Genomic DNA, 13,294 nt, shown 5'->3' on the forward strand with positions numbered 1-13,294 from the left:
CCCTTACAAGTCATAAAGGTAACTTTTGCAATCTCCAGCAAATTGTTTAATAAGGATTCAAGACCATAATTGCCTAAAATGTCAAATTACCAAAAATCTGTGTGGGCACTAAGGGAAGTGAACATGCGTACAAATAAAGGTGGTCAATTACAATTACTTGAAGAATTAGGAGCCCTCAGCTGACACTTCTCAAATGACTATGACCATCCTCTGAATCGCTGTAATTGCAAGACAAAATGGTTTATCTTGTTAGATAAAATATGTTACCCTAAACGATCAGATCGGCACATCGCAATATTGGAACACAAAGAGCATATGCAGTTAGTGAAAGCAGATGACCTGACAGGCTGCAACTACACCATTTGCAATTCACTGACCAACTTTATGTGCAAAATGGTGAAGATCACTAAAGGTCACGCCTCCTGTGCCATTTCCTGTCACACTAAGAATTCTGAAAGGCTAAACTGTTCTCTGTATTTATTTTCTGTAAGTTAAACAAATAGATACAGAATTCAACATGAATCACACGCTTGTAACATTACAGGCCAGATTCCATTCAGTTTTGAACACATTTGAACTATTAAGTTACAAACACAAATTGCAAACACTTCTGCATGTAATGCACTCTCCTCTAAAAATCCCTACTTCCAACAGGACTGTTCAAAGACTCTACACTGTATGTGGTATAGTCTTACCTAACAATGATAGTTAGTCCTTACGTTTCACATTTTAACTTGTTCTGCCTTAAGCCCAAGTAAAGAAAGTTACAGAAATTTAGAGGTTAAGGAACAAACCTTTTGGGATCCATACATTCACTGAGATTCACCATCCTTGGACCCATGCCTCCCTTTTGATTTTTCTCCCATCCAACAGCCTTGGGACAATCTGTATGATACATTAAAAAAAAAAAAAAAAAGAAAAAAAAAGTGAGGGAAGAAAGAAGGAAAGAAAGACGAGCCTTAGTATTGCAGCATAGGAAAACAGAAACTTGGATTTAACTTTGCTGGAAAACACACGCTAAATTTTAAACTTGTTAGCAAATAACCTGTATCTTAACATCAAAGTATACATCGCTATACAAGTCTTGCTATTCTATGTTATGCCTATTGAAAAAGTACTTCTTGGAGATTTTAGTATCAATGTCTTATTTGCTGCTTCCTCCCGTTCAACTTGCTTCAAACCTAGAACAGAGATGTTATCGTTCCTCAACAAGCCTTTGGGTCTTGAATGCTAAGCCTCAACTTTCCCAGCTTCCAGCATCCTGGGGCTTCGAGCCAGAAGTAGCACCTTAATATTTATTAGCATTGAAAGCAGATTTTCTGGCATGACTATGTGAAGTTCTTTATTTATATTAATTTTTGCCACCAACAATAACCTTTAATGAGTGTCATAGATTAACAGTGAGCTACATGGGGAACTATTCTTTGTTTTGAACTTGCCACCAACTAACAAGAGAAACTACAGAGCATCACATGGAATAATGGGAGAGAGGAAGCAGCCATTCCTTGTGAATCTTCTCTGTGTCACACATGATTTTAGGAAAATATTTTGTATTTATGTATGCATCAGATCTTCCACAACACACTTTATAATATAGACTAGTTGCATTACAGAAAAGAGAACTAGGAAAAGAAAAAATGAGGAGTAAGGAATAAATACTCTAGTGTTAAACCGATGGTCAGTATTTATTTTACTTGCATAGACAGACTACTGAATCCTACTGATGGGCAATTTTACATTTATGTCATTTTCCCTAATATTACTGTAACCAACAAATAATAATGAAATTCACATTTTAAGAAAAATCTAAGAGTTTGACAACTTTTACTGTTTTCAGTTTGGCCAATAATTTGCTCAGATATCAATTCATGTCATACATTTCATACTAATTCCTGTATTTCTTACAGGATTCAGAACTCAGTAAATTTTGTCAAGTTAAACAGTCTCTTCATGCTTCCATCTGTAAACTAGATAGAGAATTATATACCCTAATTATATAATAATTAAACCATTCAAACCTATCATATGTAAAGCACTCAGAACTACTTGGATAAGATGAGGCAGTGAAATTTTGTGATACTGTCTTGTACACAGAAATCAAGTCTGAGTTTGTTTTAAATGTACAAGTTACTTTTTAAATTATATCTGCCTGTCTCATTTTTGGTTGAAGACACAATTCCTCTCTGGATTCTACACTCTTAAAAATGTATAAAAAAATGTGTATCACAAATCAATATAGCATTATTTTTTATAGCTGAGGGACTGCAAATGTATTTAACAAGAAAAAAGACTAGTAGTCTTAGTATCAATATACATAGCACAAGAAACACTGCAAACTACTATCTCATTCTTGCATTTCTTATGAAACCAAGAGTTTTTCTTTTTTTTTTTTAATATCGTAAGCAGGATTTAAGGAGGGAAGAAAAAAAGGAGAATAAGTTGTTCCCTTTCTTTTTTTGAAGAAGCGACAGTTTGCTTTACAGACTTTTGTCAAACTCAAACAATTTTAGATCCCTTTGAAATAACTTAGTCTAAGCAATGATTTAGTAGTATTAATGTGCTTTTTCTATCTTCACAGTGATTGAGGAAGGAAAATAAAGGGGAAGAAATACTAATCTTCTTTGAAAAGGAATTACCTGGGCCAAGGGCTCTCTGTGGAAGCTTTATTTCAAATATAATGCTGTGTGTTATGTCTCTTACTCCTTGCATGGTTCTGTCTCTGAAGCAGAGCACTTCAACTGACTGGAGACTGCTGCCCCTGGTAGTGAAAAGAGCATATAAATATATATACATACATATATATGTATATATATACACATATAAAAAATAGAGACATGCAATTTCCTTAAAAAGGAAAAGAATTTATTTGAATGTCCTGCCTATATCACCAATCTTTACTCCTTTGCAGATTCTAAATAAGGTATTTTCCTTTAGTCCCATTGCCTCTACCAGGTATAAACAAACATAGTTGCTTAGTACGTGGAAATGCTCAGTTTGTTGTGAAATAACTCTAAGAAAATGACATTGTCAGTCTGTCTTCTGGCCAATGTTACTGGCCAGATTGTGTGTTTAGGGGAATAAAAAACAGGGACGGCTCAGAAGAGACATCAGTGACGAGAGTACACTTGTACTTCCCCACAGTCCAAGCAAGATCCTTTCAATTCTTGATGTGATATCATTTTTCTTTAGGATTCAATTCCAAAAGCCAAGAATTAGAACTTTAGCACCTAAAATCATCTAAATCTCAGAACGTGTACAGCTGTCTAGAAAGGTACATATCCTTCTGTGCTACAGTTCAATTGGTAGTTTGGAAAATGCTGTACCTAGTTGAGCATTTCTCTTCCCTTCTTCACGCTTTGTAACAAAATGTAAAAAAAACCATGAAGCTACAGTTGAACGATACTTAAAAAGAGTCTAAAACCATCTCCTTTTCCCCAGTCTCTGCCCTCCTCAAAAAAAGAGGGTACACTACAAAAAAAAAAAAAAAAAAAAAAAAAAAAAAAAAAAAAAAAAAAAAAAAGAGAGAGTACCTGATCTTCAAATCTTAGGTCTACTATTACTGGGCACTAATTCATCCTCTAGAATCAGAGAATACTTTAAGCAACACTTGTAGAGTCTAAAGGCCAGAAGCAGAGTTAAAGCATGTCTCTGCATGCACATGCATGCATGTGAAGAATGGGAGTAATGCAAACTTTTGACCATCAGAAGTAAAAATCAGAATAATATGCAAAATCAAAAACACTGACAATGAATCATCTCAATGTTGGAAATAGAATTTCAAATTTTTGCAGAAATTTGCGCTTTTACATTTATTTTTGCATATTTCAGTCACTGAAGTTAAGGATCAGGTGGGTGATAGAAGTAAAGTGCCAAGGGGAGGAAAAATACATCATTTGATACCAGTTAATAGATAATCTCCATGAGAAATATAGCAAAATAGATACCATCTGTAGGCTGCCAAGATCAGGAAATTTCTCAAAGGCCATCCTGGATAGTGGGTTAAATTACATGGATCATAAACTCCAACTGTCACCTGCAAATAAAAGAACCGGTATTCAGCTCACAGTAAAGGTTATTTGGCATTTCTTACGTAAAACTTTGTAACAAAATGACTACACAGACATTTTAAGTATTTGTAAATGTCTACTATATGATCACACTAGATTTTAGTCAAACATTAGCCACAGCTTTTAGATTTGTTCTTTTAGTCAATTAATGGACATTCACATTTCACTACAGTTAAGTCTACTTTCCTTAAATACAGCATTATGAAACCTGGGAAAACCCAGTAACTGAAGCCTTGCTCTTGAAACAAAATTCTGTACTGATTGTGGGCTGATCAAAGTGCAAGGGGACAGGCTAGTAAGATGTCAATCAATGGGAAAATGCAGCATGAAAATCACGTGTAAAGATGATCTTTAAGAACGGATCTAAGTAAAGGACCTGGACATTGTCTCATGTTCAACCTGCGTAATACTTATTCCTTTAACTGAGGCATCTAAACCACAAACCTAATTGCTTCACAGCCAATGCAGAACAAAAACACATCCAAAGATTAGAATGATGCAACTGCTTAAGTCTAGATATGCTGAAGATCTAAACTCAAGACATCACCATTGATATCCATGTCTCACAGTTACAGATCCCCTTCCGCCTGCTTCTTTGCCTATGGATGGTCTCAAAACAACTGGTCTCAATTTTACCACATCACTCAAGGGTCTACAGAAACAGTCCGAGATGGAAATGAGTCAATCTAATCACTACAGATCAGATAAAGGGCCCACTCCCCATCCCTCCTTTCAGCTTCTGTTTTGCAACTGCTGACTCTAGCATGCATCAGACCCTTTACTAACCTGATCCAATCTGATAAACTAGCAGAAACTCTGTAGCAACAAAAATATATTTTTCTCCAAAGATAGCAAGTTCAGCTGGCTCACTGAAATACAGACAAACTCCAGACCCAGTACCCTTGCTGCACCACTGGTGCAATCAATCCTATCTAACAAGTCTAAAATTTTGGCAGTTCCCTCCAAACTGAATGTTAATGAAGAAATATATTGCAGATGATTACAGATTTCTCTCATATTCAGGATGCTCCTATCTAATTAAGTACTCTTATTTATAACAGATTACTGCTATCATACTACCATTTACAGTCTTAATCTTCTCTTTCATATTTCAGTCAAGAACTACAGACCCAGGTCCAGTTTCAGGAAAACAAAAATAAAAGAAAAAGATTGAAACGCAGAGAAAAACCCTGAAGATCGAGTATTATAAAATGAAACTAAATGACTTTCACTAGGTATGACAAAGAGCTAATAAGTGGAAAAAAAATCTTTAAAGGAAACTTGTCATAACTCAGAATTTTATTTTCTACCACTTCAATGCAAGGAAAAAAAAATGTTCCAAGTAAATAAAGATGGCAAAACATTCAGAAAGGCCTAGCAAAGTTCAGCACTGAACAACAATATCCAAAGCAGAATTCAATGTACGTAAGCACAAGTTAACCAAGCCAGTCAAGTCTTACTGTAATAACATCTGCTACATGTATCATCATAATGTTTTCCTAACTGAAACCGACAGACAGTGCTCACTTACTCAAAGGACAGGCATAATCTCTGCATTTAATAGAGAGATTATTCTAGCCTCTTCTGGACCACAACCAACCTATCTTTCAAAATTCAGAAGTGTTTAACTTGAATATTGTTCATAAACAGATTTGCAACATTTTTTTTTTCCAAAATTCTCAAGCTGTAACAGGCCAACATTTCTTTGACAAATTTTGTGTGAAACTGCATATGAACTCCTACAGCTGAAAACTCCCCTATAGGATTCTCAGCTATATTTACTGTTAATGCAGCCAAAAAAATTATGGCTTAATACCTTCATAAAATGTATGAATATCTCATGTTAGCACACAGACAATAAAGTAAGTGCTTTGCATTACTATAATGTTGTATATAAGGTTCATGATTGGAAAATACTAAGTTAACATAGCAACTCTTTATAAAACTCTGTAATTCCTATCTGAATAACGAGGGAGTAAAAAGAGCATGAACTCTGTTTTCAAGCCGCCCATTAATTTGATGCAACTAGCCTTTTGTGTAAGCATTAGAGCTACTAACTCTTGAGAGAGAAATCAATCCAAGCGGCTGGTATTCAGCTATTAACCCTAACTATTCATTGGCCAATTACTGTGCCTAGCTCAGTATTTAAAACACCTTTCAAATCATTTGTAAATTAAGCATTTGTGGGTTATAAAAAGATGGAAAAATTCTCCTTACCTTTTCCCCTTGGTTTTGGAAGAAATCATCCCACTTTTTGAGCAGAGATATCACCACAGAATTATCATGATACTTAATTAAAAAATAAGGCAATGCTGTAACCCCTTCTGCCTGGCAAAGTTGATCATACGCTTTCTGAAGTGCTTGAATCTAAATTCAAAAAGACAACTGTAACTATGTTGCAATGATCTTATGCAGAGCCACAGCAAGCATATGAACACTTGGAAAGGATGGCTAGCTCACTCCTGCCATCTCTCAAATAATCTTACCACTGAAAATAGCATATACAGAAGTTTTAAAATCCATTATGATAACAGTAACTGAGATCAGCAGTTCAGTCACTAAAAGAGCAATTGTCAATACAAATTTGATACAAAAGCACTGTTCTGTTACTGCAAACAGATATAACAAGAAATACTAAAACAAAATAAAAGTCTCATTCTGATAGCTATAATAGCTTGGTAAGTAAATTTGTTCCTCTACGCCTAGCCAAGTTTTCTGTTTCCAGACTACAAAAATATTTAGTATGGGATTAGGTACTGGTAAATATTAATCACAGTACTAACTGTGGAAGCTTATACAACCATTCAGTCTGTTTTGTGGCATGTATTTTCAGTGTTTAGTCAAAAATCTGTCTTTGAATCATGACAGGTATTTTTACATTTTCATATTCTTCTTTATTACAGACCTAATGAGGATCTTCTGAAAGGAAAGGAACTAAGGATTTTTTAACTGAAAAAGCAAAACTGTTTATCATTGATTTTTATGATGTTAAAAAGCCATTCAAAATTTCACATTAACTCCAGTTAAATCCAAAGAGCATATGCAAGCAATTTGATTTTTTTGTCTTTTGCACAGCAATATGAAACAAGATACAAAAATTTGTTAATTTTTCTTCTCAAAAATTCTGACTTATCCAGTGTTTTTCTTGTCTAGTCATGCATTTTATTACTACTTTCCACAATACTAGTAAAGAATAGGTTATCTGAAGCCAGGAAACTTGAATTTGAAGAACAGTGACACATTAATCTTCTGATAGAACACTCTGTTACATCAGTTAACAGAAAATCTGAAATTTGCGTTCTCATCTTTATCTATGAACAAAAACGGCTCAGAGTCCTTCACTAGACTGCAACAGAAGCCCTGAAAACATGCTGTCTACCTACCAAGGACAGAAGGAGCTCTCCTTAGACTAAGGGTTTTATAAAAAGTGTTGATATGCTTGCATGGTAACTTCCTCCTGCTTAGATCTTTCACTTCACTGAGATCCTCTATTTAAAACAGTTGTTCCAAGTTCCATTATTAGAGATCTTTTCTATTAATTTCTCTCAGGAGAATCAGTACCCTGGTCTTTGCTCTGGGAAAATATTCTCTTCTGCACTTGTTAAGTTCTAAGTCCCAATCAGCTTCCCTTCACTCCTGCTTCACCCTGTATCTTTTTCATACTTTTCCTCAAGTCTCGCATCTTCTTCCATGGGTTATATATTCTCCAGTTATGATGCAGCTCAGCTTTTATTTCCACCAAATTAAGTGTCTTTCTGCTTCTTCTAACAATGAATACTCACTGCTTTGAAATTATTCACAACAAAGATGACATGACATTTGTGAGAACATATTTCTCTCTGACCCACTGCAGCCTTCCTTTAATGTTATATTCACTTTGGTAACAACTTAGCTCTCCCAGAGGATGCCACTTGTAAAAAGGTTGTTTAAAAGTCTTTTTATAAGTTCTAAAAATTAATTTATATATTTGGTAAGATACACAGAAACATTAAAATGAATATGATTGCCTCTTCAAGAATTGTCTGCTATCTCTGTGTCTAACTAGATAAAGCTGAAGAGATTTTAAACTCTTCTCTCTTAGAGGAGAAAGATTTTATATGATAAAGAAAAAGAAGTGAATAAGTACAACCACATGGAAATAAGTGACAGTTTTGAAAAAAATTAGTTTCTCAAATTAATTCAGCATGTGCTAAGATGAAAATATTAACTTTTAAAGCCAAAAAAAGCTTAGTGCTAGAAAGCTCGTAACATTGAGGCACCTGATTTGAAGGGAATCTGTCACCCAGACACACTGGTTTCTGAATGATATGTATTCCATCTGGGAAGCAGAGAGCAGGGTAGCAAAACCAGTAATAGAAGTGGTATTTTTTTAAATCCTAGGAAAAAAATTTATAAAATTAGATAACAAACACATAAATCATAATGTAAATTACTGTTTGAGATTCTGCTGATAATTGATGGTGGATTATCCCAACCATAGTTTGCTCTACGCCACAAGGCACTGCAATGATTTAAAACAATAACAAAAAATACTGATGACTTCCCTTTCTCTACACGAGCTTTTAATCTTTAAGATTTAAACAGACAAGGGGTATATAAATACTTCAGTTTGAAAGTCTGAATAAATAATGCTTTAAATAACACAATCTATTGAACTTGAAACAGTTGTTCTACTTTTACTAGTACCTGTAAAGTAATCATATAATTTAATCTGTTAGTAGAAGAGACTGAGATGGCACCAGCTAGTTTTATGGGTTATATCCTAAAATCCTCTATATTTGTACACAAGAATGGCTTATTAGTTTTTTAAATGTCTGAAAACTATCCAGATACTGTTGTTATCTTAATACTACTACAATATTTCTCCCAGAAAGAAAATTATTTCATCATTTCTATTTCAATGCTCTAAGTATAAAATAATATTATCTTCACTCACTGCGAACGTCAGCAGCAGGAACCTGTTCAAGAGCATAGGGTTTTCAAGAGCAGCCCCAGATTTTATTGATTCCCATATCTGTCATTGATTGTCAGCACAGTGAGGAAGAAAAAAGAGAAAAAAAATACAAAGGTAGCATGAGAACAGCTGCAGGAATCTTTAATTCTTCCAGCTAAATTAAAAATACTAAAATTAATATTCCTAGTAATACACCGTGACCTTTTCCCATCTAACCTCATGTAGGCTATTATTCATGCTGAAAGGATTCCAAAGGTAACACATAGGACTGTTCTCTAACACAACAACTACGGATGCTGGCGAACAAGATGGGCATTAATTCGTGAATCAAGCATACAGCATTAAACAAAACAAAAAATATCAATAGCAATCCTTCAGATATAGGAACTATTAACAGTAGCACAAAATACATCATATTGTCCAGATTAATATAGCTTTTCCTTCCACTCTTATCTTTCGTATCATTATTCACATGATCTACAGATACTAAGTATGTAAGCTACTAGGATATTCAAGGAAGCTGGGAGACAGACATCAAAGAAAGCAATCTGTTGTGTGTTGGTGAGATGAGACAAAAAGCTGTAACACAGTTACCAGGCAGACCTGTTTGTCTTAAAAAGAAAAAAAAAATCAGTAGAGTCAAAACGCTGCGGCTTTCTAGTTTTCCTAAAGATATTATTGAAGTTACTGCACTGTATCTGTCACTGACAGGGGAATACCAGGCCACAGGCACACAAAAAACTTATAACCTCAAGCAAAAATATGCATGAAAACTTTGCTACTCAATGCCTGCAGGCAGGCTATCATTCTAATTAAATAAATCAGAGATTAGTCAAAGTGTCTCAGAAAGTAAAAGATCATCTTAATTTGATTTTCACTTCTCCCTCAGCCATCACAGTTAGTTAGTTCCTTACAGTGCAAGGAGACTTTTCCTAGCCCCTTTGACAGCCACGTTGTTCTCATTTTACCTTAGTTTTCTGGCTATTCAGGAACTTCATCTCTATGTCACACAGATGTGCTGCAATAAACTAAAACCAGGCAGTTTCTGGGTTTCAAAACAAACAAAAAACCCCCCGCCCTACTGAATGCAAGTCACCAGCAGCTCTGATAGCACTGTAAGATTTAAAATGTTACTCAGTAGAACACTGAACGAGGTCCTGCAAGTATCACCAGCTACTTGCTTTTGTCTTGGGAAGAACAGTGAAGAAATATCAAACTATCTCCTCCAGAAACAGTTAAAACTTGACACTGCTAAATGGGTGAGTATAGACAGCCTCTCCAACATTAGCAGCTGAGACTATAAAGCATTCCGATGGCTGTTTCCAAACCCTATCTCCCTGACAGATTTGATTTTTAATCTTACCTCATTTGCTTCTTTTTCCAGAAGTGACTTCTTATCACAGGACTTGAAAGTCTCAAAAGTGTTGGTATTATATAACGTTCCAAAAGCAGGACAGCAACGTGCTGGTATTGAAGCATTCCTGAATAAAAGAAAAAAAAAGATCAGACAATTGTACTCTTATACTTTTAACATCAGCAGTAGGGGTAACAGTAACTCTCCTGTGCTGTAATTTTCCAAGCAAGGTTGTCCTGAAATTGTAACATCACAAGGTACAGTAGTAGAAGTTAATGACAGCTCTACTGAAAATGTTTTTTCAATCATTAGGCTTTATTGAACACAGACTGATATAACCACCACGTGTAAATACACACATGCATTGTGACTTAAAAAATGCATTGGGCACCTGAATTATCTCTAGCAATGTGGCATTTATTCACAGATTGAACGAAGATTTATGAATTCCAAACAAATACAAATTCTTCATGACAAATGCAATTTTCACTAAGAACAAACTATTAAGACTGAATTTTAGTAGTCATTTTTTCACAATAATTTCACAAAAATAGAGACAATTAAAATTTTATGTTTAAAAAGACATTTCAAAACAAGCCTAAACCTGTGAGAAGACTGAACAGCTTTTGTATCTTACCACCAGCTCTATGTAGGTAACAGTACGTATTTTTCCCTCTTTTCAATGTAGATTAGGTCAAAAACTACAGTACTACATTTTATAGAACCGACTGATTCAACCAATTCTCATAAGCTCATTCTCTTAAACTGCTGCTTCTGACTGCTGCTAAAGGGCAAATTTAGCAAAATTTAAAGTTACATTGTAAATACAAAGGATGTATAATTTCCAGAGATTTTTAAGGCTAAAAGAAAACTTCTTCATTATCTAAACTGACTTCCAGAGTAACGAAGTACAGAAAACTCCTACAGCAAAAGGATGATTATACGTTACATAAATGGACCTTTCATTGTTTTATTTTTGTCGTAACATATGAGAGAGCAAATACGATGGTATCATCCAGTTTTCACTAACCTGAAATTCCTGTAACTGATATCATAGCTTTCTTCCGATTGCACTTTGCTGTATATATTTTCAGTATGTATTACAGAACTTACAAGTTCTTACATAGATCTAGTAATTTTTATGAAAACATCAAAAAAAACCCCACAAAGTCTTGCTAAGCTCCTGACATCTAAAGCAGGTTATCTACAAGACAGAGCAGGTTACTTCTGTGACTTACAGCTTTGTAATCCACCAACTTAAAGCAAACAAGAACTCGACTATGAAAAAATCTTTTCTATTTTATTTTAATTATATTAACTCAAGTATTTGCTGAAATTGAAAATCCTGCAGAAAACTTCCTTCTCTCACCAAACAGCTTTGCTTGATCTTTGGCTTTGGAGGTAAAAGCAAAAATATAAAATTTCAATCATAAAGGCTAACTACTTTAGAAGTAATTATCAAATAAAAACTAGGGATTGTAAAAACTATTTTCAGCTCCTAATTCTGACTATGAATCTTCAGTAAATAAAGAACTAAGGAAAAATTTCACCAGAAGTCAGATGACTGAAAATATCCTCCCTCACTCACAGAAGAGCCTATGAAATGGAAAGAAAATGTTATTTTATATAAACAAATATATGAACAGAATGAGTGTATTTGAGACTTTCCACTAGAATATTTTAAACTTGGCCCTCTAGATGAGTATACTACTTATGAAACCAGTATTAATTTTATGTTTGTGATTCAGAGCAGCCTCTCCAGTGTTATAAAGCCCATAAACATGTATACTTATTTTTTGTAGCATATGTCCAAGTAATATTACATGTTAAAGCATTACTACTATACATGGAAAGTGTTTTCACATATGAATTACGATAAACACGTTAGGTACTTACATATCAAAGGCACTAAACTCCAACGTCAAGCGAGCTGGCAAACCCAAAGGATCACCTGGACAAAAAGCAGGAGCATACGTCCTTCAAACAGCAAACAACAGCTTAGTGGGGTTTTTTTTTTCTTTTTTTGTTTGGGTTTTTTTTTTTTTTTTTTGGTTGGTTGGGGTTTTTTTTATACAAGTCAAAAATTATCCACAGGCATACCATAATTCACAGTTCATCCATTAGTGTTTTCTAATCTCAGTCATGTTTCAGCAAAGTACTTCAAATATGTTATACAAATTCTAAAAGGATAACAGAAGAAATCTAAACTACTAAGAAAGATGTTCAGTTTCTACCTACCATTATAGTAGTATCCCTTGATAACCTTTGGAGTCTCATCCAATCGGTACTCATTGAGTTTCTTCTGGGTTAGTTCATGCCAGAATCCTGCATCTAAGGCACTACTGAAGGGAGCAAACTGCAGCTTAGAGATTCCAGGATCTAGAGGATGGTGCGCCTCATTACTGGCAGTTGCCATGATTTTATTCAACGATTACTGTTAAACAAACAAATAGAATTCTATAAAAGCAGGTATAGCTGATGCTCAATTGACCATATTACTCATGACTACCCAATGCTCCTTTTTAACACATTTTGTTGTGCTGAAGTATAGAAAGCCTTATTCCCCTAAATGTCTATGTAACTACATTTTTAAAAAAATTGATCAAAGGTTCTTTCAATCCAAAAAAGTCTCTCCAATTTCTGGTATATGACACAACAGAAAGCAAGTATATATGCCATTTGGCAAAGCTACCTAAAAGCTTCTGATTTCCTGATAGACTGTTCATGATTTCTCCTATTACTTAGGATGTTGCATCTGAACTGTGTAATTAAGGTACTTCTTGTATGGTGCTACCATAGACAAAAATGATAAAACATTATCCCCTGTATCTGCATTCATTTTTTCACTTAGGTTTCAGATTGAAAATCTTCTGGTACTATTTAAATGCTGATGGCACTTAAAATTCAAATATCATATTT

At 34.5% G+C, this 13,294-nt stretch overlaps 1 protein-coding gene across 7 annotated transcripts in view; it reads right to left on the reverse strand.

The window, feature by feature from the left end:
- The window catches only part of ATG7 (autophagy related 7), a 135,856-nt gene that overhangs the window by 118,804 nt on the left and 3,758 nt on the right, over positions 1-13,294 (reverse strand). For all 7 annotated transcript variants that reach the window (XM_062585814.1, XM_062585811.1, XM_062585809.1 and 4 more), the window contains exons 2-10: positions 12,614-12,809; positions 12,272-12,326; positions 10,385-10,502; positions 9,004-9,081; positions 8,327-8,443; positions 6,285-6,434; positions 3,945-4,033; positions 2,637-2,758; positions 795-885 (exon numbers count right to left, since the gene is read on the reverse strand). In XM_062585814.1, the coding sequence (XP_062441798.1) occupies positions 795-885; positions 2,637-2,758; positions 3,945-4,033; positions 6,285-6,434; positions 8,327-8,443; positions 9,004-9,081; positions 10,385-10,502; positions 12,272-12,326; positions 12,614-12,791 (998 nt within the window). In that variant the 5' untranslated portion in view covers positions 12,792-12,809. The remainder of the gene's footprint in view (positions 1-794; positions 886-2,636; positions 2,759-3,944; positions 4,034-6,284; positions 6,435-8,326; positions 8,444-9,003; positions 9,082-10,384; positions 10,503-12,271; positions 12,327-12,613; positions 12,810-13,294) is intronic.

The sequence above is a fragment of the Rhea pennata genome, chromosome 12, assembly GCF_028389875.1.
Source record: "Rhea pennata isolate bPtePen1 chromosome 12, bPtePen1.pri, whole genome shotgun sequence".
Taxonomy (NCBI): domain Eukaryota; kingdom Metazoa; phylum Chordata; class Aves; order Rheiformes; family Rheidae; genus Rhea; species Rhea pennata.